The 26195-nt window shown below is 35.4% G+C and overlaps 3 protein-coding genes across 3 annotated transcripts; all 3 read left to right on the forward strand.

Annotated features, from left to right (window-relative positions):
• Positions 1-3039: 3039 nt before the first annotated feature.
• LOC114530712 (amiloride-sensitive sodium channel subunit alpha-like) lies at positions 3040-10971 on the forward strand. The gene is made up of 13 exons (XM_028552318.1): positions 3040-3281; positions 3882-4146; positions 4560-4641; positions 5057-5272; positions 5555-5685; positions 5984-6147; positions 6654-6770; positions 7102-7207; positions 7284-7362; positions 7505-7562; positions 7752-7792; positions 8114-8186; positions 10518-10971. Exons 1-13 carry the CDS (start codon positions 3099-3101, stop codon positions 10689-10691), a joined length of 1689 nt encoding a protein of 562 aa, XP_028408119.1. The 5' UTR covers positions 3040-3098; the 3' UTR covers positions 10692-10971.
• Positions 10972-12944: 1973 nt separating this feature from the next.
• LOC114530713 (amiloride-sensitive sodium channel subunit alpha-like) lies at positions 12945-18489 on the forward strand. Its single transcript, XM_028552319.1, has 7 exons — positions 12945-13187; positions 13639-14074; positions 15433-15538; positions 16028-16234; positions 16537-16673; positions 17585-17748; positions 18294-18489. Exons 1-7 carry the CDS (start codon positions 12945-12947, stop codon positions 18417-18419), a joined length of 1419 nt encoding a protein of 472 aa, XP_028408120.1. The 3' UTR covers positions 18420-18489.
• A 671-nt stretch (positions 18490-19160) lies between these two features.
• LOC114530714 (degenerin mec-10-like) lies at positions 19161-22284 on the forward strand. The gene is made up of 6 exons (XM_028552320.1): positions 19161-19380; positions 19839-19917; positions 20147-20204; positions 21353-21393; positions 21483-21555; positions 22111-22284. The coding sequence occupies exons 1-6, from the start codon at positions 19368-19370 to the stop codon at positions 22282-22284; spliced, it is 438 nt and encodes a 145-aa protein (XP_028408121.1). The 5' UTR covers positions 19161-19367.
• The last annotated feature ends 3911 nt before the right edge of the window (positions 22285-26195 follow it).

The following is a 26195-nucleotide window of genomic DNA, read 5'->3' on the forward strand; positions in this document are numbered from 1 at the left end:
GACACGTCGTATACACCTTTAAAGCAAAAGCCAAAAGTCGTATACACCCTTAATGGGGTCGTATATGCACCCCGATGCAATAGCCAAAAGTCTATTAATATGGAATTGTATACACCTGTAATGCACTATACAGCCAAAAGTTTATTAATTTAGCTTACAGGATATCATATTTTAATTCAATCACCTTTTTTATATTCAGTTTAATAGCCGTCGTGTTGGCAACACTTGCTAACAACGTTGACACATCTGTCTTCAACGGTCAACCACAATTCACCATAAAAGCCGAAAGAAACAAGGCACTAAGCAAATCTTGTCCAATTAATACAACGTTCCCGATAAAAAATGGAAACATAGCAGATTGTCTGGAACACTGCCTAGAGGACTGTCGATGTCAATCGTTTCAAATTTGCCAAAATACAGAATGTCAACTGTGTTCAAGTCACAAGAAAGAAAACAGTTCATTGCTTCATGACGAAAATGGCTGCAACTACTTTACATACGAGATGCGAAATCCTGCGGGTACAATGCAGGTATTATGTTTTTTAAACTGAAACTTCAGGTATCATAATGTATAAAACCAATTTTAAATATCAAAATTGCTTTCCGCTAAAGAGCTTATATCCGGACATAGGGTTTTCTCCTCCCTTCAAAGGGAAGAATTTATGTGTAGTTATGGCAATCCCCAGCGCTTAGGCACGATATAGAGGGCAATAAATTAGTTTCACAGGCTTCTTTGTCCTTTTGACTTGTTGCAGTAGGTATTTCTCATTATATCTCTGATTAGAATTTGGAGGATCAATGTTCAAATATGAGCTGTTTCATGAAGAATTACAACTGTTGTCGAATGTCAAATATCTGCGGCAAAAACAAAATCTGTAAACTAAGGTACTCTGCTGAACAGTCGTGGAAACGTTTCACCTGCGAAAACGATCCGGCACGAAGTATAAAATCCAATGGCGAGACGAAGTCACCTGCAGTGCATAAACAGGCCAGCAAGACCAATATCAAGGGAAAAATCAGCCAATTGCAAGAACCACCACGACCAGGCGAAAATTTAAAAAAATTAGTAAAAAACAAATTCCGAATAAGCAAGACATCTTGAGAGTCAAAATATAAATCAAGCAACAAACATAAACGTAATCAAGGTTGAAACTGTTAATTTTCGACTTTATTTCAAAGTCATCTAGCTTACAGTTTCAACCTGTGTCTTGCTTGATTCATATTTTGATATTCGGAATTTGTTTTCCACTAAAGCAGCCAAGGTAGACTGGCTAGTTGTGACAAAAAGAAGTGAATTCTTGACTGTTGTGATATAATAAGTTGTAAGCTTAAAGAAGATCAGAAAGAAGAAACTTTATTTAAAGATGGTAAAATTGATTACCAGCGCACCAGTAGTTTACATCCATAATGAACCTCTACATAATTAGTAAACTAGTATTCAATGAGAGAATTCAAATGAGAGAATGTTTCATTCATATTTTGGGTAAATTTGTGCAAAATGATAACAATTAGTTAAATAAGTTTCAAGAAATTCTTACTAATTCTTTACCCAATAAGGTAAAACGCGGATATGCCTTTTAAACGCCCGAAAATCAAATTTTATACCATATTCGCATTTTACCCGATTTGGTAAAACGCAGATATGACGTTTAAAATTTGTTTTATTGAAAAGTATAAGTTATCCGCTCGTCCGTCTGTCCGTCCGTCCGTCGCTATCCGTCCGTGCGTATCCGCGTTTTACCCTAACCCGCAAGCAAAAATTATAAAATCAAAGACTGTTGCAATATCACATCTTTAATTACATTGATTCTCCAATCATAGCTGTATGCCCTTAAAACATGCATTATTAATTTATTGCAAACCATGCAATCGCTGGAATTTTCGTTTACCAAACGTCTTGCTAAAAAGTAGAATTTATATACCTGAAATAAGTAACCTTAAGCATTTCTTCCGTAAAAATTTACATTTATTTTCATATGAATTGCCGTAGCTTCATATTATATTTCTGCGGGTAGTGATTTTTCATCGCTTTAAAATCGCCCGTTGTTTGCTCTAACTTTGATTTAAGTCTTAGGAATTGTTGGTTCCAAAAATGAAAATTTGTCGCTTTTCGAGCATTTTTAGAAATTCACTACCCGTGGTGGATAGCGCTATCCGGCTTTCATACGTAACCGACCCTTGACAATTATCAGAAGCTGATATGCCCAAGCATAGCTGGCGGTATTGTGATACAGCTGCTTGATTTAATTGAATTAGCTGCACGACTCTTTCTCGCGCACTAACAAGGTTTAGTGTTGCTACACAACGATGCCTCACAACACTTGGAAGATGTGCAAGGAAAATGTTTGGAAAAATTCGATATGTATTTTACTACAACATACTGAACATCGATGCTGACAAACAGCATAAAAAGCTTTAAGAAGGGTATGTAAAAAATACATCACTCAACTCATTCTCAAACTGCTTTTGCATTCGGCAGAGGATAATGGTTTCTGGAACGAATTCGAGACATTTCAGCAACTATTTTATGGCGTTCTTAGACATTTAGACCCCTAGAAGAAATCTGTTAGGAAATCTTCTTATTTTGAACCTAAAATTGTTGATGAAGAATTATCCGACTCATTTCACGATGAGCGCACTTTGTAAACGGTTATATGATCTATATGAATCATTTATGCGAACCGCTGGGGTCGTTTTAATAAGTTGCTACACTGTTTAGCACATAAGAATGAATTACCTTCAGCAATTAATCGGAAACAAACATAGCTACTCGACAACACAAATGAAACCCCAGATAACAAAGATCTCGTCGTGAAATCATTCGTGGCCTTAATACTAATAGTGATTAATTGAAAATAATTATTCTTATAAATGCTATTAAAAGATTTCAATTGTAATATAATGTTATTCATGCCTCCCTTTGGTCAGATATAAATAAAAGTGATATAAACAAAAGAATTTCTTTATACAATTGACGATCAAAAGTATTATTTTGTTTTTATTTGCCGCAGAAAGATTTGAAAATCGTCGATATTATGGGGTCTGAGAAAAGTGAGAAGCAAAAATACGAATCAGTTCGTGATATTTTGGTTGAATTTATGCGTCATACAACCGGACATGGATTTGCAAGGCTCGTTGCTGCAACGTCAATTGCTTGGAGAATGTTCTGGATCGTTGCTGTTTTGGGCGCAACTGGAATGTTTGTCTTCCAAGTATCTGACCTGTTCAGACATTATCTATCACGACCTGTACAGACGTCTGTAACTGTCACCTTTGAGAAGGTATGCGTGGTTGTTCACCACTGGGGCCGGTTGTTCAAAAGCAGGGTAAATTCAACTCTGGGTTTGGGCTAAATCTGGGTCCTTAAACCTGGGTTAAAAACGTGTTGTTCAAAGCCCGGTTAGCGTTAACCCTGGGTTAAAATTGATAAAAAAATTAACCCTGCTAGCTAGGTGGGTCAACTTTTTAATCCTGGGTTAACTTCGATTCAAATGGATGAGTAAGGAGCGGAAACACGTGAACACGTATAATTCTTCATGAATTAAACACTATTGAAAGGTTTTACTATAACAGTTTCGGGTTAGGGTTAACCGGCTTTTGAACAACCGGCCCGTGGGCGTGAAACAGATGCCAAGTCCTATAATACAACAGATTTTTCGGAAATAAGATCTGTCTATATAAACACACCAGTGGAAAAGTTTTGAACATTCATGACTGCACAGCTTAAAACATTAATTGTTTCTATGATATGTAAACAAGAATACACGAATATGCACCTCTCCTCCAAATTAAGCGGTCGAGTAACGGCCTGGCTATCTAAATGAACACCGGCACATTTATCCAAGCCTCGGCACCTTATATTCTTCTTAATTAAATTACAGCAACTCAAATTTCCTGCCGTCACAATTTGTAATTTGAACGTGATAAGGAAAAGCAAAATGACGATGTTGCCAATGCATTTGATAGACAAATTTTTTACGGTCAACATCACCAAGAGCCGTACTCCCTTCGACATCTTCATGGAAAACCTTTTTGGGGATTTGAACGGAACTTTGGGCAGCGGATTTAATACAAGTGGTTATTTCGACGGGGCTGTTAACAATGTTACCGAAGAAACGGATGATGGCATCAATTCTACTTCAGAACGTAAGAAATATATATAACTTTATCATATTTTCAAATTTTATTCTCGTTCCTGATTGGTCGAATTTGCTCGGATAACTTTCGGTATTTTGAAGTTGGCCCGTTGTTTCAGGTGCTGACGTCAAAATCGATACAATAACACTTTTTTGGAGCGAAGTTCGGTCGGTCAAAAAAAGTATCATCCCACGCTGTAGTTCCTGAGTGTCGACAATTTGCAGAAAGCCCGCCAAAAATAAATATTCTTAAAGCGTAAACAAAATGGCTTTGAGCAGATTCGCATTTTTAGATAAAGAAAATATTTTCAACTTGCTTTTCGAAAAACCTTAAGAGTGAAAAAGTCAACAAAAGCTTGAAAATTTGTCTTTGAGGATTAAATATTGAATAGCAATTAATTTTGATTAATTTCATTTTAATAGCTGCACGAAGAAAAAACCCACCTTCTGATAACGAGGAAGATGGAGGCTCTGGTGGAGATAACAGGACCCCCGAAGATCGTGGGTAAGTAGTTTATTTCGATTAATCCAGTAAAAGTAACGTAAAAACAAATTATTAAAAAATAAATTCCGAAAAGAAAAGACATCTTTAAAGTGAATATATCATTCATGCAAGCCAAACACAGGTTGATAATGCAAATTTTCGACTTCATCTAACGTAGTCTTCAGACAGAATGAAATGCAATACTTTAAAAAAAACACAAACATGTACTAGAGAGAGAGGGGTTGTGGACAGAAGGTTCATTAATCGAAGCGAATCCGCAATATCAAACTTCGATCAAGAGTCCCCCTTAGTGTCTTCCTTCGTCACAGGCCTCCGTGAGGTGTTTGCCTAATTGTTAAGACCTCAGTCTGATATGCTCTTCAGTACAGCTGTCACATTCAGTTAAGAAGTTGAATCTACTAACTTTATCTCACAGCTCTAGCGATGAAGATGAATTGGGACTCGAGGAAATTTTTCCAGATGTGTTCAAAGACTTCCTAGGTGTAGAAAATTCAAGCCCGGATATGATCCTAAAAATGAACGTCGAATCATATATCGGAGGAGAGGATCCAGACCGTTTAATATCGTATGGCCATCAACAAGAAAACTTGATAAAAAGTTGTACGTGGAAAGGCGTTGACTGTGCAAAAGGGTAATAATGTCGATTTCAGATGAAATGGATGCTGAACACATATTTGCATGTTTGAACTATTCTGAATATAAATTTCGTCTTATATTCATTACGTGAAGAGCAAATTGAAAACTATTCAGGTTCAATATTTTTGCAGTACATGACAGCAATTCAAATTGCAAAGCTAGCGTCTGTTTACATCACGAACTGTTCATCACCATTTGGATCTCTAATGTTATCAGTCAACCTCGGTGACACTCGGAACCAGTTCTCCCAACATTTCATTAATTGTTCCGTTTGTAGAAATCTCAGCAAGCTTTGGACTTCGAGTTGGAATTATAAATACGGCAACTGTTATACCTTCAACAATGGCGTGGATTATGAAGACAGCCCAATTGAGGTTTTACAATCATCTAAACCAGGACCGTCCCAAGGTATTGTTTTTATTCCGTTCAAATAATATATAAATATACCAATTTTGCTACATCAGCAAACGACCACACGACATATTGATGTAAAAGGTTACTTTCCAAACTTCGATGTATACAACCGGAGTTTTTCAGATTAAAACCAGTGTAACTTTTTTCATTAACCACAAAAATGACACGGCATCACTACATATGACACGGCATCACTACATGCGCCTGCGGTCACTCCACTCTAGACAATCTATATCCTTCTGCCAAATTGCAAATGAGTCTGCCAACGTTGTGTTCAACTATTTACGTGCAGGTTTAGTTCTTCAACTCGACATTGAAGAGAATGAGTACATTGGTGAACTCTCAAACGAGGCAGGTGTGCGGGTTGTGTTGCATGAACAAGGAGTTATGCATTTTCCTTATGAAGAAGGATTTAGTGTCGCCCCAGGTATGGCGACCTCGGTTGGAATAACGAAAGTAAGTATGGAAATAAACGTCTTGAAAAACCGTAAATCTTTTTTCCACTTCTTTCACTGCACCTCAGCTTATATTTCGTGCTCTTTCATTCTGTTTGAAGTTAGTTCGAGACTTTTGGTGACTAAAATGTGTTATAGCCATAGAGCGATCCGTTTATTCCTAAGTACTAGTTGGTTGACGTTCTAACGTTGAACTGATTTGAAGTTGTATAGAAAGAGTATTCCGTGACCCCGTAACCAGTGAACTCTAGATTAGAAAGACTGGAAGGATAACTGTTTTATCTTATATCTTTGAAGCCAGTTTGAAGGTTCCGATAAATCAGTGCGATCGTCAACTGCGAGTTGAGAAACAATAGAAATGGTCCTTCAATTTGGTTCCAAAGGTAGCGACGAGGATAACATATTTACAAAAAACCAAGATGACGGACATTTTTTCTACGAACAAAGTATTGTTTCTATGGAGTAAAGTACGCACATACTAAAATAGCTTGCTTTTTATTATTGCAGACAATGATGAAGAGATTGGACAGGTTCGACAATGGAAGTTGTTTCGATAAAAGTGTTAAACTAGCTAAAGACAACTTGTACCGGGGAAAACAAAATATTACACGCTATTCTATGCAGGTTTGAAAGTACACTCGAACATTTATTTGACGATTGAATCTCTTTATTAAATGGTCACCTGTGATGTAAAAAATTACCCTAATTTAAATTGATTTATAGAATTTAGTAACTTGTTTTAATTGTTTTCGAAATACTCAATCTTGATCCAAATGCAAATATCATTGAATATTTTAAAAATTTGAAACTTTTTGACATTATGCAATCAATTGCAATGCTAATTTTATTGTCTAATTACTACAGAAACTTGGGCCATCGTTACCCAGTGTTTCTGTCGTAATCACTCAAGCGTTTCTTTTTTCATAATTTTCTCTATATGTATTTCCATAAACAGGCATGTCTGAACTCTTGTTTGGGAGTAAGTCAATTAGCCATGTGTAAATGCGCAGACGTCTCCTATCCAACAGGCAAACCATGCGACCTTTTCAATCCAAGAGAAAGTAAGATTGTATTCAATGCTTTTAATTTTTAGGATTTTAAATCTTGTAAATAATATACGTAATTTGTTTGTTTCAGGAAACTGTTTGCTTAAAGTGAAATATCTTTTTAGTAAAGATCAATTATCGTGCATCAAGAAATGCAAGCGACCATGCAGGCAAGTTTTGCTTTATTCCAAAGTATGGAAAAACTTCTACAATTTCGTTCACAAGCTAATTCGGAAAATTTATCCATGATCTTAGACTAATCAGACTATTAAAAAGTGTCAAATTGATTCATGTTTTAAATGATATATTTAGGGAAGACGTTTATGAAAAGACAATAAGTATATCACAGTGGCCATCAACCGCACACATGGTATGTGTATTTGCTGTGAAAGGTTGATCTTCCAACAAGTTGACCTTGCAGACATGCGGCGACGTCAACGTCGTTGTAATTGCTGCATTTTTTGTTATCAAGTAAAAAAGTGCATATACCCATTGGACAGTGAGACTGTGGCTGGCAATGTATTCGCAACTAAATACATTTAATTTTTCACTGTTTTAGACATTTTTGGAAAAAAGCGGGTCGCCCATGGCTAATAGAAGGTACATCGTCGGGTCACGATAACAACACGCATTTTGGATGAGCTGATGGCTTCAACGCATCTGTTAAGTTTTACATGAAGTATAGTATTCAAATCACGCAAGTGATCAAGTGTTTTAAATTGCTTTAAATACGCCGTATTGTTGTCGACCAAAAACCAATTAGGTTGAAACATTATGACTTGTAAAGAATAATAAGGAACGTACGTGACAAGTATTTCATTGGCTAAAATGCTTATGCAATATTAACGAGTTCTTTAAGTTTGATCTATTCATTGACAATGTTGATTATAATTACTGTAATTTGAATTTCTATTTTTGTAGTAGTGTACTCCAGTTGAATGTATTCTACAGTCAGTTGAATTATCATGTTATTGAAGAATCATATTCGTACGGGGTGAGGAATTGACAAGTTAGTCGAATACAAAACGCGATCAAGATTTTGATATTGGCCTTGGCCTAAAAGCCGCCCTATCTAAAATTTTACTAGGATTAGATTTTAAGGTCACCAAGCCACCATTCCACTTAGACCCATGGGTTTTTTACTGAATTTTATAATAGTTTTAAAATAATATTCTCAATTAAAAAAGCTGCATAAAAAATTTCCCGTTAACTCTTTTTAGCTCGCCTGCACTTTAGTGCAAGAGAGCTATTGCTATAGTCTTGGCGTCCGCGTCCGCGTCCCCGTCCCCGTCCCCGTCCCCGTCCTCGTCCCCGTCCCTGTCCGCGTCCACACTACATGATAAGTAGAATGTTAAGATGCCACTTTTATTTTCCCATTATTTTCAACTTATCTACTTAAGGAGTCTATTTGTTGCAAAAGAACCATTTACCAGGGGGGAGTGAACATTATACAACAAAATATAATGATAAGGTCAATGTTAAAATGCTATATTTTTTCTATACTTTGGCTTTACATCAGAGGAATCATTATCAATATAAGTCATCAATATGCATTGTGACTATTTATTGCCATTTGGTACACATTTATACAATAATAAAGAGAGTTTTGCTCAAAATTATCAAATGATAAGGTGAATGTTAAGCTAATTAGCATAATGATAAGGTCAATGTTAAGATGTTATATTTTTTAAATATTATGGCTTTGTATCAGAAGATTCATCATAAATATAGCTCATCGATATGTCTTGTGACTATATGGTGACATTTAGTACACATTTACACAAAAATAATGGGAATTTTGTTCAAAATTATCAAATGATAAGGTGAATGTTAAGCTAATTAGCATAATGATAAGGTCAATGTTAACATGCTATATTTTTTAAATATTATGGCTTTACATCAGAGGAATCATCATAAATATAAGTCATCGATATGCATTGTGACTATTCAGTGCCATTTGGTACACATTTATACAATAATAAAGAGAGCTTTGCTCAAAATTATCAAACGATAAGGCAAATGTTAAGCTTATTAGCATCATGATAAGGTCAATGTTAGAGTTATCCAGAGTTATCACGCTCATTACGATTTTCATGGCTATTGTGTAGCCCTGTTTTTTTTTAGTTCAAAGTTGTAGCTGAATCATATTTAACGAAACTATTCAAATATTTTCACCCGTATGCTACCATTTGTTTGTATTGTACATGTACAATTATAAATTATGAGATTGTGTTGTGACATGCCGTATCAAAATTCAATCGCTTAATATAGAAATCATTCAGGGAGTGAAAATATATAAAACATAGTCCAACGTTAAAGTTTAAAGAATATTGTCAGATTAATTCGCAATTACAAGCTTTAGCACATAAGTATTTATAAGTAGAAAGCCGATAGGCTCGGAATGCAAAGGCAAACGGCAACGCATGTGACATATATTTGCATATTATTTATGTAGATACACATGCAAATATATTATTTAAGCACCTATAAGATTTATGTACATACCTTTTCGTTGTTTGATGCATAATCCTTTTTTGTGTAGATATAAAAATCCAATCTTGTTTATTTCATAAAGCTAGGCGCACACACGACGATTTTAGTCGGCCGATTCCTGTCTAGATTGTCTAGATGGATGTTTTCATCAAAATGTGGCGACTGGCGATCCATACTTGGTCATAATATTAGACCATATGATTAGACCAAGTAGACTCGCGTACACGCGCGAGGCGCGAGCGCCGCGAGAAGGAAAACATGTCTGGGCAAGGGCTGCCTATATGTCTAAACCAGAATGGACCAACTACCGTAAAATCGTTGTGTGTGCGCCCGGCTTAAAGCAGGGACTTTTGCCTGGTCCGTTAACTTACCTGTTGATATCACGTGCGCGGATTGCGAGAAACGGAAGAAATATTGGTCACAAATAAAACTAATGTAATTCCGAGGCCAGTTTTGGCCAGTAATTCTGAGGTCACAACTAATATCTGAAGTTTGTGCTTAATATTACCTTCCAACGCGGATTTTAGCCTTGTAATTTGTAATAAAAAGATCGGTAATTTGTGCTTCATACAGATACCTTTCATACAGAGTTTAGCCTTATTCTAGACAAACAGTGCAGGCGAGCGTAAGGTGATTTCAGCACCTCTCTGGTTTGGTTGTATATTACTGCCAAAAATGAAGAAATTCTAGCGACCCAAAACGCGAAGTTGATAAAACTGCGTAGAATAATAATTGCACTATTTTTTACAATAGTATTACAGATAATAGTAGAATATTTAGGCGGTTTTTGAAAGCATCTTGGGCAGTATATAATTTTTGAACATTTTTACAGACTACAAATCTTCTGGCTGATATCGGAGGGCAACTTGGTTTGTGGATTGGCATCTCAGCTCTGACTTGTGGCGAAGTATTAGAATTGATATTTCAGATTCTTACATTTTTTTACATGAAGTTTATAAAACGAAGGGAAACTCGGGTGATTAAAATCGGAGGCTACCCGGAATGAAGAATGAACACCGACAACGTTTCAGCATAAGCAAGAACGGAAGAGAGAACTGAATATTTTACTTTATGATAGGATATAAGCCAAATTAACGATAGCATATTAATATCATAGCCGTTCTTACATTGAAATGAGAATTATGAATAGTTGTTTTTTAGCATCAGTACATCCACTACGATAAAATACCCTCAATTATTCTGCTATAAATATACTACCAAATAACTTCACATCAAATGTGTTATAAAAAATGTTTAAAATAAACAAAAACATTTCAAGCTTACGATTTCATAGCCCTCATCAATGAGGATCAGTAAGCTTACTCACTGAGCTTATTTACCGATAGAAGACGCTGCTTTTTGGTTATGCTATCAAATAATGCTAATAAATATATGTGCATGATCAGTCATGTATAGAAATAGCTCAGTCAAGAGCGTAAATTTTTAATTGTCTTTTGGGGATTATTCTAGCCACGAATACATTAAACAAGTTAGGGGCTCGAGAAATGCAATTTCACCGCTATATTCATAACGAAATACTCTATTTCAATTCAATGTATGACCAGTTTGACTATTTTGGCCGCCTAAAGGAATATTATTGTATACAATAATCCTTCAAAAAATAGCTTGAAAAGTGTGATACTGAGCTATGATATAACATCACAACTTGAAACTTAGCAACACAAGATTGTAGCAAATACATTTAGATCATGTTTGTACCAAACTTATTGTCAACAGCTTGGGACAATTAAACACAACTTGTCGACAGTTTGTTTGCAGAAAACTGTGCACGCGACAATCTTGGGGCAAGATATGTTGTCAGCTGTAATTTCAGCTATATTTAAAAAGTCCGAATTTTTCAGTTGACAATTTCAAATTAGCGATAACCTATCATATTTTTAAAACAGGTTTTATTTTTTCAAAGTTAGAATTTAAAACAGAGTTTGTATTTTCAAAGGAAAACCTCAGTTACGTTTGCCGACCGATAATAATTAACGATACATTGAGGAACCACAAAATACGGGTACCAGAAAAATGTTTCTTTCTAACTTGCCAAACATCAATGCTTATTATACACACAGAAGCTGAAAGCCGGCACACGGGGTAGTCGGTAGGAATGCTGCAAAATCCCACGAAAGGAAGAACGTAAAACTTAAGGAAAGGTATGAAACTGTTTACAAAAACTTAGGCAGGCGTTTTCCATTTAGTAATTTATCTGATTTTGCGAGCAAAAATCTGATAGAACACCAGGAGCGTAACCACAATACAAAACTCAGTTTATACATTGTTTCGCGATGTAATATTTGAATCCGCGAAGCGAGTTGTTAAATCCGAGTTAACTCAGAAACACACTACGACCCTGATGGCCAATTCCTTAACTACAGTTATTGTCGATTTCATAATACTTTCAAAGCGCGCTTGCGAAGTTCGTTGTGAAGTTTGCAATTATGTTTCGAATGTTCGGAGTTTAAAACAAACTTCGAAGGTCAAGCTCATAAACAATTTGAAAATACCTTTTCAAACAGAATTTAGTCAACTTACTGCAACCAAAACAGTTTCGATTTGAGTTGAAATGGTCTCATAATCTCATTGTATGCAGTTACGTTGGTAAGTCATAGTTTACATGCAGTGTATTTTAATATTTTACAGTATATTTTAGTGAAGGGGCTAATCGGAATGCTTAATCAGACACCGTTATCTTCGACAATTCATATCACCCGACTTACAAATATTTTATTGTGATATCATGCATTTGTACCTCTCATATTTATAGTGTTTACCGCAAAAATTATTCTTAACAATGGTATAAATATATACCCAAATTACGGTTGTTAAACCCCCTTCGCTTTCTGGCGCACGCTGATTGACTGCGGCTTGCCTAGCCAATTCTACCACCCAAACAAAACAAAAACGGAAAAAATAAAAATAGTCCTTTTTTTAGTGGGTTGTAAATGAAGCGAACTTACGATCTGAAAACAAAATGTTATAAAATAATTTTTTTTAACTTACTGGTTCCGTTGCTCTAATTGTTCAAAGAAATGTAAGATCGCTATTTAGAATAAATGATGCTCGGGAGATTTTGGAAGAATAAAAGTATATTATTCAAAATAACAACTAGTATTTATACAACTGGCCCCAGGAGGCAAACTGAGTGAAAACGCAAACTTTTAATTGGCAATGCCTCAATGACAAACGATCTAGATTTATATTTTTATCATTGTCGTCAGGTACTGTATGCATGGATAGCACAAGCAACATTATGAGCACAGAGAAAGAGATGGCAAAGCAAAGATCACTTCGTGATATTTTGGTCGATTTTATGGGTTATACAACCGGACATGGGTTTGCAAGGCTCGTTGCTGCAACTTCAATTGCTTGGAGAATATTCTGGGTCGTTGCTGTTTTGGGCGCATTTGGAATGTTCGTCTTCGAAGTATCGGAACTGTTTAAATTGTTTCTGTCACGACCTGTACAGACATCTGTAACAGTTACATTTGAGAAGGTAGGGTTTTTACGAAGAAAAAAGCAAGGACCTTTTCCAACTGACCTGGTTGTTACTATGCAGTAACCGAAAAAAAAATCAGCATGTGATAGCGTTCAGACCAAGTTTCAAATCATGACATCACCATGCAAATACTCAAAAACGACACGTAATTTAACAACAGTCAATATACCATATGCAATAAGTAAAGTTAAATGTCCAAATGGGCCAATAATGCAAAAAAAATCTATCCACCTATGTACAGTAGGCAATACCAAAGCCTGTAATTTGGACCTACTAAGCTATAGCAATTGTTGCAACAATTAAGCCTGGTTCTTTTATGAAACGAAAATTCGGCGAATAGCTTAGCCATTTTGAATATTTTTTTGTTACTTTCCACCTACAATGTGATGTATTCCAGAAATAGGCTTAACCAGAGCCTATAACGAGATTCTCTTTTACATAATTCCAGCAACTGAAATTTCCTGCCGTCACGATTTGTAATTTGAACCTGATAAAGGCGAGCCAGATGAATAAGCTGCCCGATGAGTTGGTAGAAAAGTTCGCTTACGACTATTTTTACAGTGGGGCCGCTGTCAACGGAACCTCGAGTGGAAATTTCTCAAGCAATTCAACCCAGCTGCCTGGAGGCTTCGCTGGTCATGGAAATGTTAACGCTGCTAAAAGTGGGACTCTTAATAGCAGCATACAACCGACTGTAGTGGTTAATTTTACCTCACCAATGCAACCAATTGTAAATGTTACCAACGTTAGCGCTACTCGGAGTCCAAGTGAAACTCTTCATGTTACCTCACAACCGATTGTAAATGTTACCAGCCAACCGACAGAAGTTAATAGTGCTAGTGCTACCCAACAATCGAGTGCTGCTATGAGTTCTACTGTTAGTCGTAAGTGTAAAATTATCTTTCAATTTCATCTTTGCATTGAAATTTTTGCAAGTCTCATTCTGAATGGCATTAAGGAAAGCAAATATTATAAGTAATAACTCGCTTCAAGCTCTGCCTGGAATTCGACTCGGCTGAAAATCTGTGAATTGTGTTTTGAAACTTAGTGATCTTACTACTAAAGGGGCCGTTTACACTTGCGATTTTATGTGCAATTTTCTTCTTTTGATAGATGTGAACGAGTAATTAGTTACGAATGCTCTGATGTGTACGAGCTCTTATTTCAACATTCGTAACTAATTCACTCGTTCACATCTACCAAAGGAAGAAAATCGCACATAAAATGGCAGCAAAAATCGCAAGTGTAAACGGTCCTTAAAGTCAACGCTATCTTAAATGTTTCACCGATGATGGAAATCGCATTTTAATTAATAATGAATAGGAGTAATTAATTAGTAATGAATAGATAATTTATTAATTAATAGATAATAATTAATAATAATTTAATTAATAATAAATAGAACGAATAGGAGTGCTGTTGATGACAAAATCATACGAGTGATTACAAAATTAACCGATCGCGTAGCGGGAGGTTGATTTGTTGATCACGAGTATGATTTTGCTATTAATTGCACGACTTAATTCGTTCTATTACTTATTAATTATATGCCTTCCGTAATCAACTTCTTTTAAGGAAAAGTACTAAAACACAGTTTGTCGAAGTTCAATATATTAATATTAGATTTTTCCCTTCTTAACTAATGAAATTGCAGCATTTGCCCCTGATTAAAGAAAGTATATAATCAATAATGGTAATTGCACTGAGTGGAGTGCAATTTGGTGTGAAATCAAACACGTGATTACAAAATCTTGATTAAAAAAGTTTGATTTCACACCAAAATTCCACGACACAAAATTCATAACGATATATTGGCTGAAAGAACCGTAAACGGTGTAAAATGTGAGTAATTTTCATTTATTTTTGTCAAGAAATTTTGCGAAGCATTTAAAAATGCAAAATAATAAAATTTTGTTCCATTATCCCCTGTAATTTGATTGGATAGTTACGCTGAAATACTAAATCTGATTGGCTATTGTGGTGCAAAGCTTCAATCTTATTGGCTTTTAAATGATGTGATTAATGCTCAACAATAGTGCGATTTGGGAATTAATCACACCATTTTTAACCAATCAGATTGCAAGAAACACCATTGATTTCAAAATGAATATAATAAAACCAGTTATTGTCTCATCCAGTATATCATTGCAAGTATTTACCAAAACGTTTAACATTAAACCTGTTATTGTCTCATCCAGTATAAAACCATTGCAAGTATTTACTTAAAACGTTTAACTAAAAGGTAAACGAAGGAAAAAGCAAGAAGTACATACACCATCTTCTAGCGGGGAAAATAAAGATCCGAAAAATGAATATTCTGATAGCACAACAGCCTATGGAGATGCTTGGTAAATATTTATATCTCAATTTGACCAGTAAATTCTTCCATCTGTCGTCTATTTAGCGGACAAGAGAGGGCGATTGATGATGCACGCATATATAGTTAATGGAACAAGGTCCTCATTTAGCAAGTTAATGAACTAATAAATGCAAGCAAAACAATACTTGTAATGTTGTTATTGTTATGCAAAATAAAAAAATCTTCTGATAAAGATAAATCTTCTGATTAACATGTTGTCAAAACCAAGAACAGGCAACTAATCCAAACCGCAGAGAAATGGAAGGAAGAGCGCATTTCAATCCGTCTTCGAACCATGTATAATTATTATCATATTAACAAAATGTGAGCTTTAGCACTACGAAAACAAAAACTATTGCACGATAGATGCTCACCTACAAAATATGCGGCCAGTAATAGGCTTTGGTTTTCTTTTTACGCTACCCTCAAGACATCAGGTTTGCGCTTAATAAATACTGACTTATTCGTTTATTTAAAGGAATTACGATTATACGGACACCTCCTATAGCGACATTGCAGATGAATACCCAGACGATAGTGATTTAAGCCCCGAAGCTAAGCTGAGATTGAAGATCGAGTCATATATCGGAGCAGAGGATCCAAAGACTCTATTTTCGCTTGGACATTATGACGCTGATTTAATAAAAGGCTGTACGTGGAAGGGTGTCGACTGTGCAACAACAGGGTAACTAAGTTTCTATTATCTGTCTTCAAAGAATCAAATAGTGCTCTTTGGTATATAAAAATGCGATTCCTTGCAGATTTTAGCTACCATTCTTGCAGATTTTAGTTACAAGTCGTTTAACACTCCTTCCTTTTTACTGTTTAGTATATGTAAGTTACTGTATAGTTTGCTCGTTAGTAAAGCCAGGGATCAGAATATTACAATTACAAAGATTTAACAATGCATTGTGATGGACGTTTGTATCGTTTAAATCCTGAAAATTCGGAAATGTATTAATAAAAGCATTTAATTTACTGATCTCTTTGTAAAAATCTAAGCAAGTTTTGGTCATCAAGTTGGAATTATAGATACGGAAACTGCTACACCTTTAACAATGGCGTAGATCAAAACGATAACCCAACCCGGGTTTTAAAATCGTCTAAACCGGGACCATCTCAAGGTACAGACGTTATTCAGAAAGCGTTATTCAGATTGCAATACATGTATGCAGTTGTGTAGCAAGCTTGTCGATTTTGTCCAGCGTTACTAATATTTTAGTGATTTTGGACTGTAAAAACTGAAGAATTTTTTGAAATGAACTTAAGTGTAATTTTCAACATTGGTTTCAATTCTAAAGCAGATATAACTTCTTTTCATGAAACTATTCTAGCAACCTTTTCTTTAATAGGGCGTGTAAATATCGCAGGATTGAGAGCAGATTACACAATACGGATACAATTTTTTTAATTAGTAACGACAATATCTTGTAGTTCAATCTTACCTCCTGTCGAAATTCGGCAAATTTTTATTGAAATGCTGCACGAAGTTGTTCCAAGTTGACTTTCTTGATAAAACTCAATGTCCAAGATTTCTGACGATGAGTTTTTTATATTCACTAAACATTCAATAAAACAACACATTAGTGATTAAATATTTCCTTGGTAACCTTTAAAAATGATAGGCGATTTAAATAACATCTACACGTAAGTATGTAAGTAAATAAACTCTTTATTTATGCATAATTTATAAAATTCTATTTCAGAAACGTCAGAGCACCTTGTTACAATATCCAATATGGCGACCAAACATAATGAGTGTTAATTTATACATGTGTTTCTTCGCGTTTAGTTAAAAATATTTCTTACACTTTCAAAGACAAACTGCATAAGATTACACTCCTTTCGTCTGGTCGCCATATTGGATATTGTGGCCGCGTACGAGTTGGAGGCCTAGTAACGAGGTAATCTGTTATATCTGAAAAAGGCTTGACCGCAATATCATGAGCTCCTATGTTAATGTCCCAAACTGCAATACGAGTCTGCAGATTTCGTATGAAATACTGAGTTGTACTACTCTTTTATTCACACACAGGGCTAGTGCTTGAACTTGACATCGAAGAGAATGAATACATTGGTGAACTATCGCATGAGGCAGGTGTGCGGGTTGCGTTGCATGAACAAGGAGTTATGCATTTTCCTTTTGAAGAAGGATTTAGTGTCGCCCCAGGTATGGTGACCTCAGTTGGCCTATCAAGAGTGAGTATTGAAATTATACGTAGATACTAAAATCGTTTAAAATCTAACGATTCCTTTTCCGAAACACTTTGGAATTGTGTATTTGTTGAAACTATTAACCGGGCAATGTATAAAATTTTCTGTGTTATAATTGTCATATATCTTCGAGGAAATGACGTCAATTTACACTTTTTTGGATCGGTTGAAAAACTAATATATCAGAAAAATGAGAAATATACATTGTTTTTAATACAATAACGACAATATAGTTTATACCGTAATCATAAAGATATTCTCAGGCACATTAAATACCATTTTATCCAAACATAAGTACAGACCTATGACCCATTTATTTTAAGCATTTTCTGATGTTTAAGCATTTTCTGAGTTAACTGGAATTACCATACATATTGTTTTACAAAAATCCAAGATGGCATTTTTTTTTCGTTAGATCAAAGTATTTGTAAGGAGAAACGGAAAATAAGATTACATTTACTAGAAAAATGTCTCAAATTATAATCTAAAATAAATATTTTCTTATTTTTTTGTGCTGCGTCTGATTGCAGACAATGATGAAGAGATTGGACAGGTTTAGCGATGGAAGCTGTTTGGATGAAAGTGTTCCACTATCTCAAGAAAACTTGTACAGAAAAAACAAAAACGTTACACGCTACTCTTTGCAGGTCTGTTAAGTACGGTCGATCCCCTATTAAGGGAAGGCAACCTAATGTGAAAATCCCAAAATATTTCTAACGGTACGCCATGCATGTATTAAATGTATGCGGCACGGATCTCATCCGGATCTCACGACCGGTAAATAACGTATAAATTATTATTTAATAACGTTGAAGACGTCTTGCGACAAAAGCTAGCTACTAACAATAGACATTTCCCCTTTTAGCTTTCATGCGCGCAATGCGTGACAGCAGTTGGTTATCAAGCAACTTTGAGTTGCAATATCGCTCTGCTTAGAAGCGATTTTGTTTGTAAAAAAACCTTGCCGAGAAAGAGTTGCAAAAAAGCTGCGGGGGTACGCGGGTGCCACCCGGAGGAAGGTTTGCTTTGAATTAGGTTTGTGAGGAAGGTTCAAAGTTGAACACTCCTAATTGATCACATGCATGTACCAAAAAACCAAACATTTCTTTATGCTGGTTGCCACTTGACTCGGTCACGTAACCTCATTTTGAGGAAGGTTTTCAAAACTTGAAATCCTACCGGAGGAAGGCTGAACTCTTTTTGCAACTCTGTGCCGAGATTCTTTTTTGCTCCTTTGTTAAACTAAATCTCCCCTGAACATGGCGAAATCACAACTCAAATTGACCTTGATAATCAACTACCGTCACGCATTGGGCGCTTGAAAGCTTAAAGAGGAAAAGACTATTCATAAGATAAGCTATCATTTAAATGATATATATCTTGACAATAATGCTAACTTCACTGCAGCAAATGCTTAGAGAATGCATGTTGCCCGCTGTTTTCGATGCTGCTTCCGTATAACCCCTTGAAATTTTTTCTTTATCATAATTTCTTCTGCCTCTCTATAACAGGCATGTCTGAATTCTTGTTTGGGAGAAAGTCAACTGGCCATATGTAAATGCGCAGAAGCCGCCTATCCAACAAACAAACCATGCGACCTTTTCATGAAGTCAAATAGTAAGATTTGATGTATAATCTTTAAAATTTGATCAGATTCGAAATCTGGATTTGGAATTTTGATTGGATTTGATTTGGGTTAATTTTGACGCCATGCAACAGGCAACTGTTGGACAGCAGTAAGAGATTATATAGCAAATGCCAAGTTTATTGTATGTGCCTTCTTCCCATAACTTGCATGAATGTGCGCCATGAGGACACCGTGTTGGTTTCAAGAATTTTAAACGATGTTTCTAAGTTCTATTCAGCTACACGACCAACACAAAATATTGCTTGACACGTCTTTTCCTTCGAATAGCGTTATTTTCATTCGTTTTGTGTGAGAAAAATAAATGGAAGCGGCGCTACTCAGTGAAATATAAAATACCCTAAGTTAACTAATACCGTATATCGGGGTATGACCAAGGGGAAACAATTTTGATATCCACGAGACGCTACTATTTGTTTTTTGTTTTTAGGGCAGTGTTTGCAGAGAGTGAAGTATCTTTTCAGCAAAGATCAATTACCATGCATCCAGAGATGCAAGCGACCATGCAGGTATGTTTAGAACTACCATCGCGTAAATTTTAGCCTTCAGAGAAATTTACTTCATTAAAAATATTTTGCTAAATAAAAAAGACAGATACTTGTTTACTTTCTTTTCTGAAGAATTGAATAAAATTCTCTCTTCTGAATAAATTTATAGTTTCGTTAAATGAATGGGAAATGTTTTTATGACTGGGAATGTCATTTGTGAACTTGATTGTTGATTGTTTTAAATCTTTAGGGAAGACATTTATGAAAAGACAATAAGTACATCTCTGTGGCCATCTAGTGCGTATATGGTATGTAAATGATTTCTGAAAATCTTACTTCCCAACAAAGTTCTCGTTGCAATAGTCCAAATTTGTCGTGTTAGGCTTACTTGCGATAATGATTTAAACTTGTTTAGATTTGGACCGCTACATTTCCTAAATATGATATACTGTTGATTTTAACACGCTGGCTCGCTCTCACGCTCTGCGTGCTTTCGAATTAACTGCAGTTAATGTCAGGGAAAATTTTTTCAACATCACATCAGCGATACCCCATTATTACGACTGTAACTGATTCACACCACCGAAATTACTTTGCCTATAAAAATAATGACCTACCATTCACGTGTTCAAACTTACTTCTCTTGAAGCGTCTGTCCACTTCTTCTAAACAAAAGATTTAACAACAGATGTAGATTGGACAGAAAATAACAAATATCGTTGTTGACGATGTCGATTGTTTATAGTATTTAATATAATTACAAAGGTGATTAATAAAAATTCTCGCCCTTATTGCAATAATCATGCTAAGGAAATTTTTCAAAATGGCGGCGAGTTGTTTCTGTCAGATGAATAAATAAGTTAAATGAATTTCTGTCTGATGAATAAATACGTTATATTGAGGAAAATACCGTAACTGAAAGCACAGAAGAAGTGAAAACATTAGACAAAAAATTATTTTCAACTTTATTTTGCGAAAAGATTGTTTAATTTGAATCGCCATAAAACTGTCGAGATATTTGTTTACGTTTGTAAAACATATATTTTCTACAAGAGTTTCCTCTTTTCAAAAAACCACCTTGATAATTATACTAAAAATTACTATACCTATGAATAGTTGTTAAATATATATAGTTGCATGTGGCAACCGGAAAATAAATAAATTTTAACTCTCAAATGAAGAAAATGGGGGATAGTGTGCGAAAAAAACATACAATAATCTCAGTTTGGATGGTGAGATCAATAAGTAATATAGCTTGTAGTTACACCACATAAGTATTTGATACTCGGACCCAGCCTCGTACCCAGGGTAAAGACCCTGGTACGAGGTTGACTCGGGCCCGGCCCGGGTTAACGGACCGAAAGCTTTGCAGTATCAAATATTTACGTGGTGTACCTACAAGCTAAATCACTTTATGTTTCCTTCATTAAATACATTCAATATCTTGCTATTGTAGAATTTTTTGAGATCGAACGATGCGACTGCGCCCAATAGGAGGTACAACATTAGTCTCTAATAATACGTCAAATTTGTTACTTGATTCAGTCATTAAAATGTTGATGACATTTAAACTTTCATTACTGTAGCAGCGTGCTGTTGCTGAACATATTCTACAGTCAGTTGAATTACCAAGTCATTGAAGAAACGTTTTCGTACGGGGTAAGGGTTTAAATATGTGCATGTTGGTCTACGAACCATCGTACTATAAGGCTAATTCAATAAGATAATATATACGTACAATAAAGCTAATCCAATAAGCTAATCTGTACGTACTATATGAGGCTAATCCAGTAATCTAATCTATACATTCTACATATGAGGTTAATCCAATAAGCTAATCTATACGTATTGTGATGCTAATCAAATATGCTAATCTGTACGTACTATATGAGGCTATTCCAACAAGCTAATTTAAACGTATTATAATGCTAATCCAGTAATCTAATGTATACGTACTATTAGTATAATGCTAATCCAATTATTAAGCTAATATATTTGTATTATAATGCTAATCCAATTGATAAGCTAATATATATGTACTATAATGCTAATCCAATTAATAAACAAATATATACGTACTATAATTCTAATCCAATTAATAAGATAATCTATATGTACTAAATTGCTAATCCAACAAGCATTGGATTTCGTAGGAATAATGTAATATACGTTCTACACGGTAAATGAAGGACATTCATTTTGTCGCATTTTTAGACAACAAATCTTCTAGCTGACATAGGAGGGCAACTTGGTTTGTGGATTGGCATCTCAGCTCTGACTTGTGGTGAAATATTGGAGTTGATGTTTCAGATTATTACTTTCGCTTACATGAAGTGCAAAAATCGCAGAGAAAATCGTGTGATTAAAATAGGAGATACCACGGAATGATGAACACCAGCACCTCCAATGCAAACGAAAACAGAAAAAGAAAGCCCACATGTCAACGGCAATATAAAATTTAATAAGAAAAACCAACGAATTTAAAACAAAACGCAAATTAAACAAATCGAACAAAAAACAAATTAAGATTTTACTACACTTTAAGATAAGCCTAGTTTTAAAACGATATTTAATGTAATGCATTGCAACGAAGATAATGTAACAATCATATAAATATTGCTCATTTTACGGCACATTTGCTTGAACTACGTGTTTGACTTAGAAACTTAAATAGAAGAAAATTGAATAGCACCCCAATAACCTAGTTCGGTGATGTGTTACTACGCAACAAGGTGGCACGTTCTTTGCCTGAATAAATGCATTTGAAACAAAACATTCAGCGTTAACTGAAAAATTGTATGTATGTATAACAGAATCCTTTAAAATTATTTCGAAACCGAACCGGATTAGGTAACTCAACTACCTTTGCCCTCAAGCAAATGTCTTGCTAGAAAAATAAAGACCCCCCATGCATTCCCCTTCACATCTGTTCGAGTAAGTTTAAAAGGTTTTGTTACAAAGTAGACAATGAGACTCCAGGCAACAATATTGATGTCACATGCATGCATGCATTATTAAGCCGGTTTTCCACTGGCGATATTTTTTGCGCGAAGCGACATTTTTCTTTTGCTTCAAAACTGTGCACTGCAACCATCTGGAACAAATTACTCCATTACGAAATTATATTAAATTGAATTATATTAATACTAAAAGTATCGCGGGTGGAAAACTAATTTTATGCATGGCTTCCATTTAGTAGTGAGCGTCAGGCAACATGTCAGGGTGGAAGATGTAATATAATATTTCTGTTCGTGCATATGCAGTAATAAAGACAAATTTACATCCGAACAATTTCTCATCGGTAAAAATGAGTTGTTCACGACAAAGTTAGCAAAGGAGACGTTAATATACATGATATATATAGATGCGTAATGCATTAGTTTTCAAATGAATGACACATGCTGAGGCCATAATTGCATAGCAACTCCGAACTGAAATATTATATTGGAATAAACTGTACATGTATAAACATTGCACAAATGATTCAATAAAATTTCACTCGAACAGTGTATTGGTGGTGTAAACCTGCCATCTTGCTTTAAATTACAGTCTTGTGTCAAGAGATACTAAGCCGATTGAAAATAGAAAAAGGACAGGATTAACAAATTTGATTTCTTCTTAAATAATTGCACTGTCGCGTTTTTTACACACGTACGTACACGAACGTGAAAGTTTAAAGGCGATTTCCATTACCGTCCGCTTCACCCGCGCGGGCGAAGCGGCTTTTGAAAATGTGCCATGCGACCGTGACGCATTTTAAATTTTCCGTGCGTGTATCTGCTTAAAAAAACGCGTAAGTGGAAAGCAGCCTTAACCAAAACAATGCTTAACTTGGCATGTAAATTAGTAGATATTGATATTGTATACGTCTGAAAATATTTGGTTACAATAACGCTCCTAAACAGCTGCGAAAATATGCGGTTAAAAAAAGTTCCTAAACAGCTGCTGTCATTGTTGACTGCACACACACAGAAATCAGCCGCCTTGACATGTTCACGACACTCACGACTATAGCTAAAAGTGGAGGCGAGGGACAAGTAAAACTCGAAGGCCATTGTATAACAATGAAATGCAAATTGTTGCACAAGCGAAAGCCAATTTGTCGCTAATCTCTGGTAATGCAGACGGCCTTAGGGGCTGTTTACATGAGCCCGGTTACCTGAGATTCAACGAAGCGTGAGAGACTTTGAGGTATTGAAATAAGTCTTTATGACACCAAACAAGCACATGCTATTGTTGTGGTGATTATACGACTGCCAGGATCATGTTATTTGCTCATTTCCATACCTCAAAATCATCTCACGCTTCGCTGAATCTCGGGTAACCGGGCTCATGTAAACAGCCCCTTAATTGTATTAGCCACATTTTCCTCGCAAACAGATAAAGCGCTGCTACGTAACGATACTACTCGAAAATACAAGGTAAGCCAGGCAAATTTCAGGAGTATCGTAGGATTTTGATTCAAATTATTGGACATCAAGGCTTATATAAATGACAAATAAAGCGTCTGCTAGCAGGATAGTCGAACGAATGGCGTAAAATCTCACATCGAAGGACAACAGCATAAGGCTCAAAGATAGATGAAAGAATATTTGAAACTACTTTTGCACATGAATGTACCTTATATATCTACACCTTTCACAGGCGACTGGTGAGATTTTAATGTAATTCAAGCTGTCATTTCTAAAATATGACCACGCGAGAGCTTGCGATGTCACGTTTTAGGCTCTCTTAAACAACGAGAGGCAAGTTTATCTGTTTTGAGATTGTTTTAGAAGATCTTACAAAAGCAAACTTTCAAGTCGACGAGTTTTATTGAGCAATCACCTATCATCACTTGCGCGCAAGGTTTAATGCGCGTATAAGACCATAAAAAATCCATATTTCTCATCTTACTATTATTTCTGTAAAAAAGTACTTAATTATATTTTAAAATATAAAAGTCTAAATCCTTACATATGTTATCTTTCAAAAAACTAAGTAAAAAAATCGAAAGAACTTAGTTCTCTGCATTTATCATGCATCCCAGTGTGCATTTATTGACCTAGATTTTTAATAATAAAAATTTAGAAGCATTTTAAATCTTGCGTGCGTGTACGTGTGGTGCGCAAAAAAACGCGTAAGTGGAAAGCAGCCTTAACCAAAACAATGCTTGACTTGGCATGTAAATTAGTAGATATTAATATTATATACGTCTGAAATGCTTCTTCTACAGTAACAACTTAATACATGTTTGTCGAAATACCTAAGGTAAATATTTGGTAACAATAACGTTCCTAAACAGCTGCTAAAATATTCGGTTAACAAAACGTTCCTAAACAGCTGCTGTACCTAGAGGTCGGCAAGAAGTGCACAACCGATGTAGTTCCGACGATTTTACGTCCGGTTGTAAGTTTGTCTTTACTTGATCTGTATTCAAATCGGTCATGGTTGACTGCACACAAATAGAAATATTCTATCATGCCTTGACATGTTCACGACACTTACGACCATAGCCAGAAGTGGAGGCGAGGCAAAAGTAAAACTCGAAGGCCATTTTATATTAATGAAATGCAAATTGGTGCACAAGGGACAGCCAATTTGTCGCTAATTTCTGGTAATGCAGACGGCCTTAATTGAATTGGCCACATTTCCCTCGCAAACAAATAAAGCGCTGCTACGCAACGATACTATTCGAAAATACAAGGTAAGCACGGCAAATTTCACGAGTATCGTAGGATTTTGATTTTGCTACAAATTATTGGACATCAATGCTTATAAATAAATGACAAATAAAGCGTTTGCTAGTAGGATAGTCGAACGAATAGCGTAAAATCTCACATCGAAGGACAACAGCATAAGACTTAAAGATAGATGAAAAAATATTTGAAACTATTTTTGCACATGCGAGGCTTCTGTTTTCCTTAAAGAATTTGAACCATTTTAGGATGAATTGCGCTTCTAGGCGACCCCAAAAAGTCTTAATCTTCCCACAGTACTCCTCCCATTCCACAAAATTGAAGTTGATACACATTGCTTCAAAGTATATACAATTTAGTCGGTCAAGATGTGATTTTAATACCTGACAGTGCTTTATAAGATAAACTTTAGTATTATAAACTATTAGTATTAGATAAAGATTGTACTTTTTACGCTATTTTCTAAGCTTTACGCTTAAAAGCGAGATAGAAGCGATTATAAAAAAAGATGTTCTTCGATATAAACTTTAATGGACCATAATAACCGCCTAAATTAGAAAAAACACTTCTCCACGTTTCGACCTTTCGAGCCTTTCACTGGGACACCCTGTATATGCTGTT

Source organism: Dendronephthya gigantea, unplaced genomic scaffold, assembly GCF_004324835.1.
Source record: "Dendronephthya gigantea isolate DGI-Jeju-01 unplaced genomic scaffold, DenGig_1.0 000065F, whole genome shotgun sequence".
Taxonomy (NCBI): Eukaryota; Metazoa; Cnidaria; class Anthozoa; order Malacalcyonacea; family Nephtheidae; genus Dendronephthya; species Dendronephthya gigantea.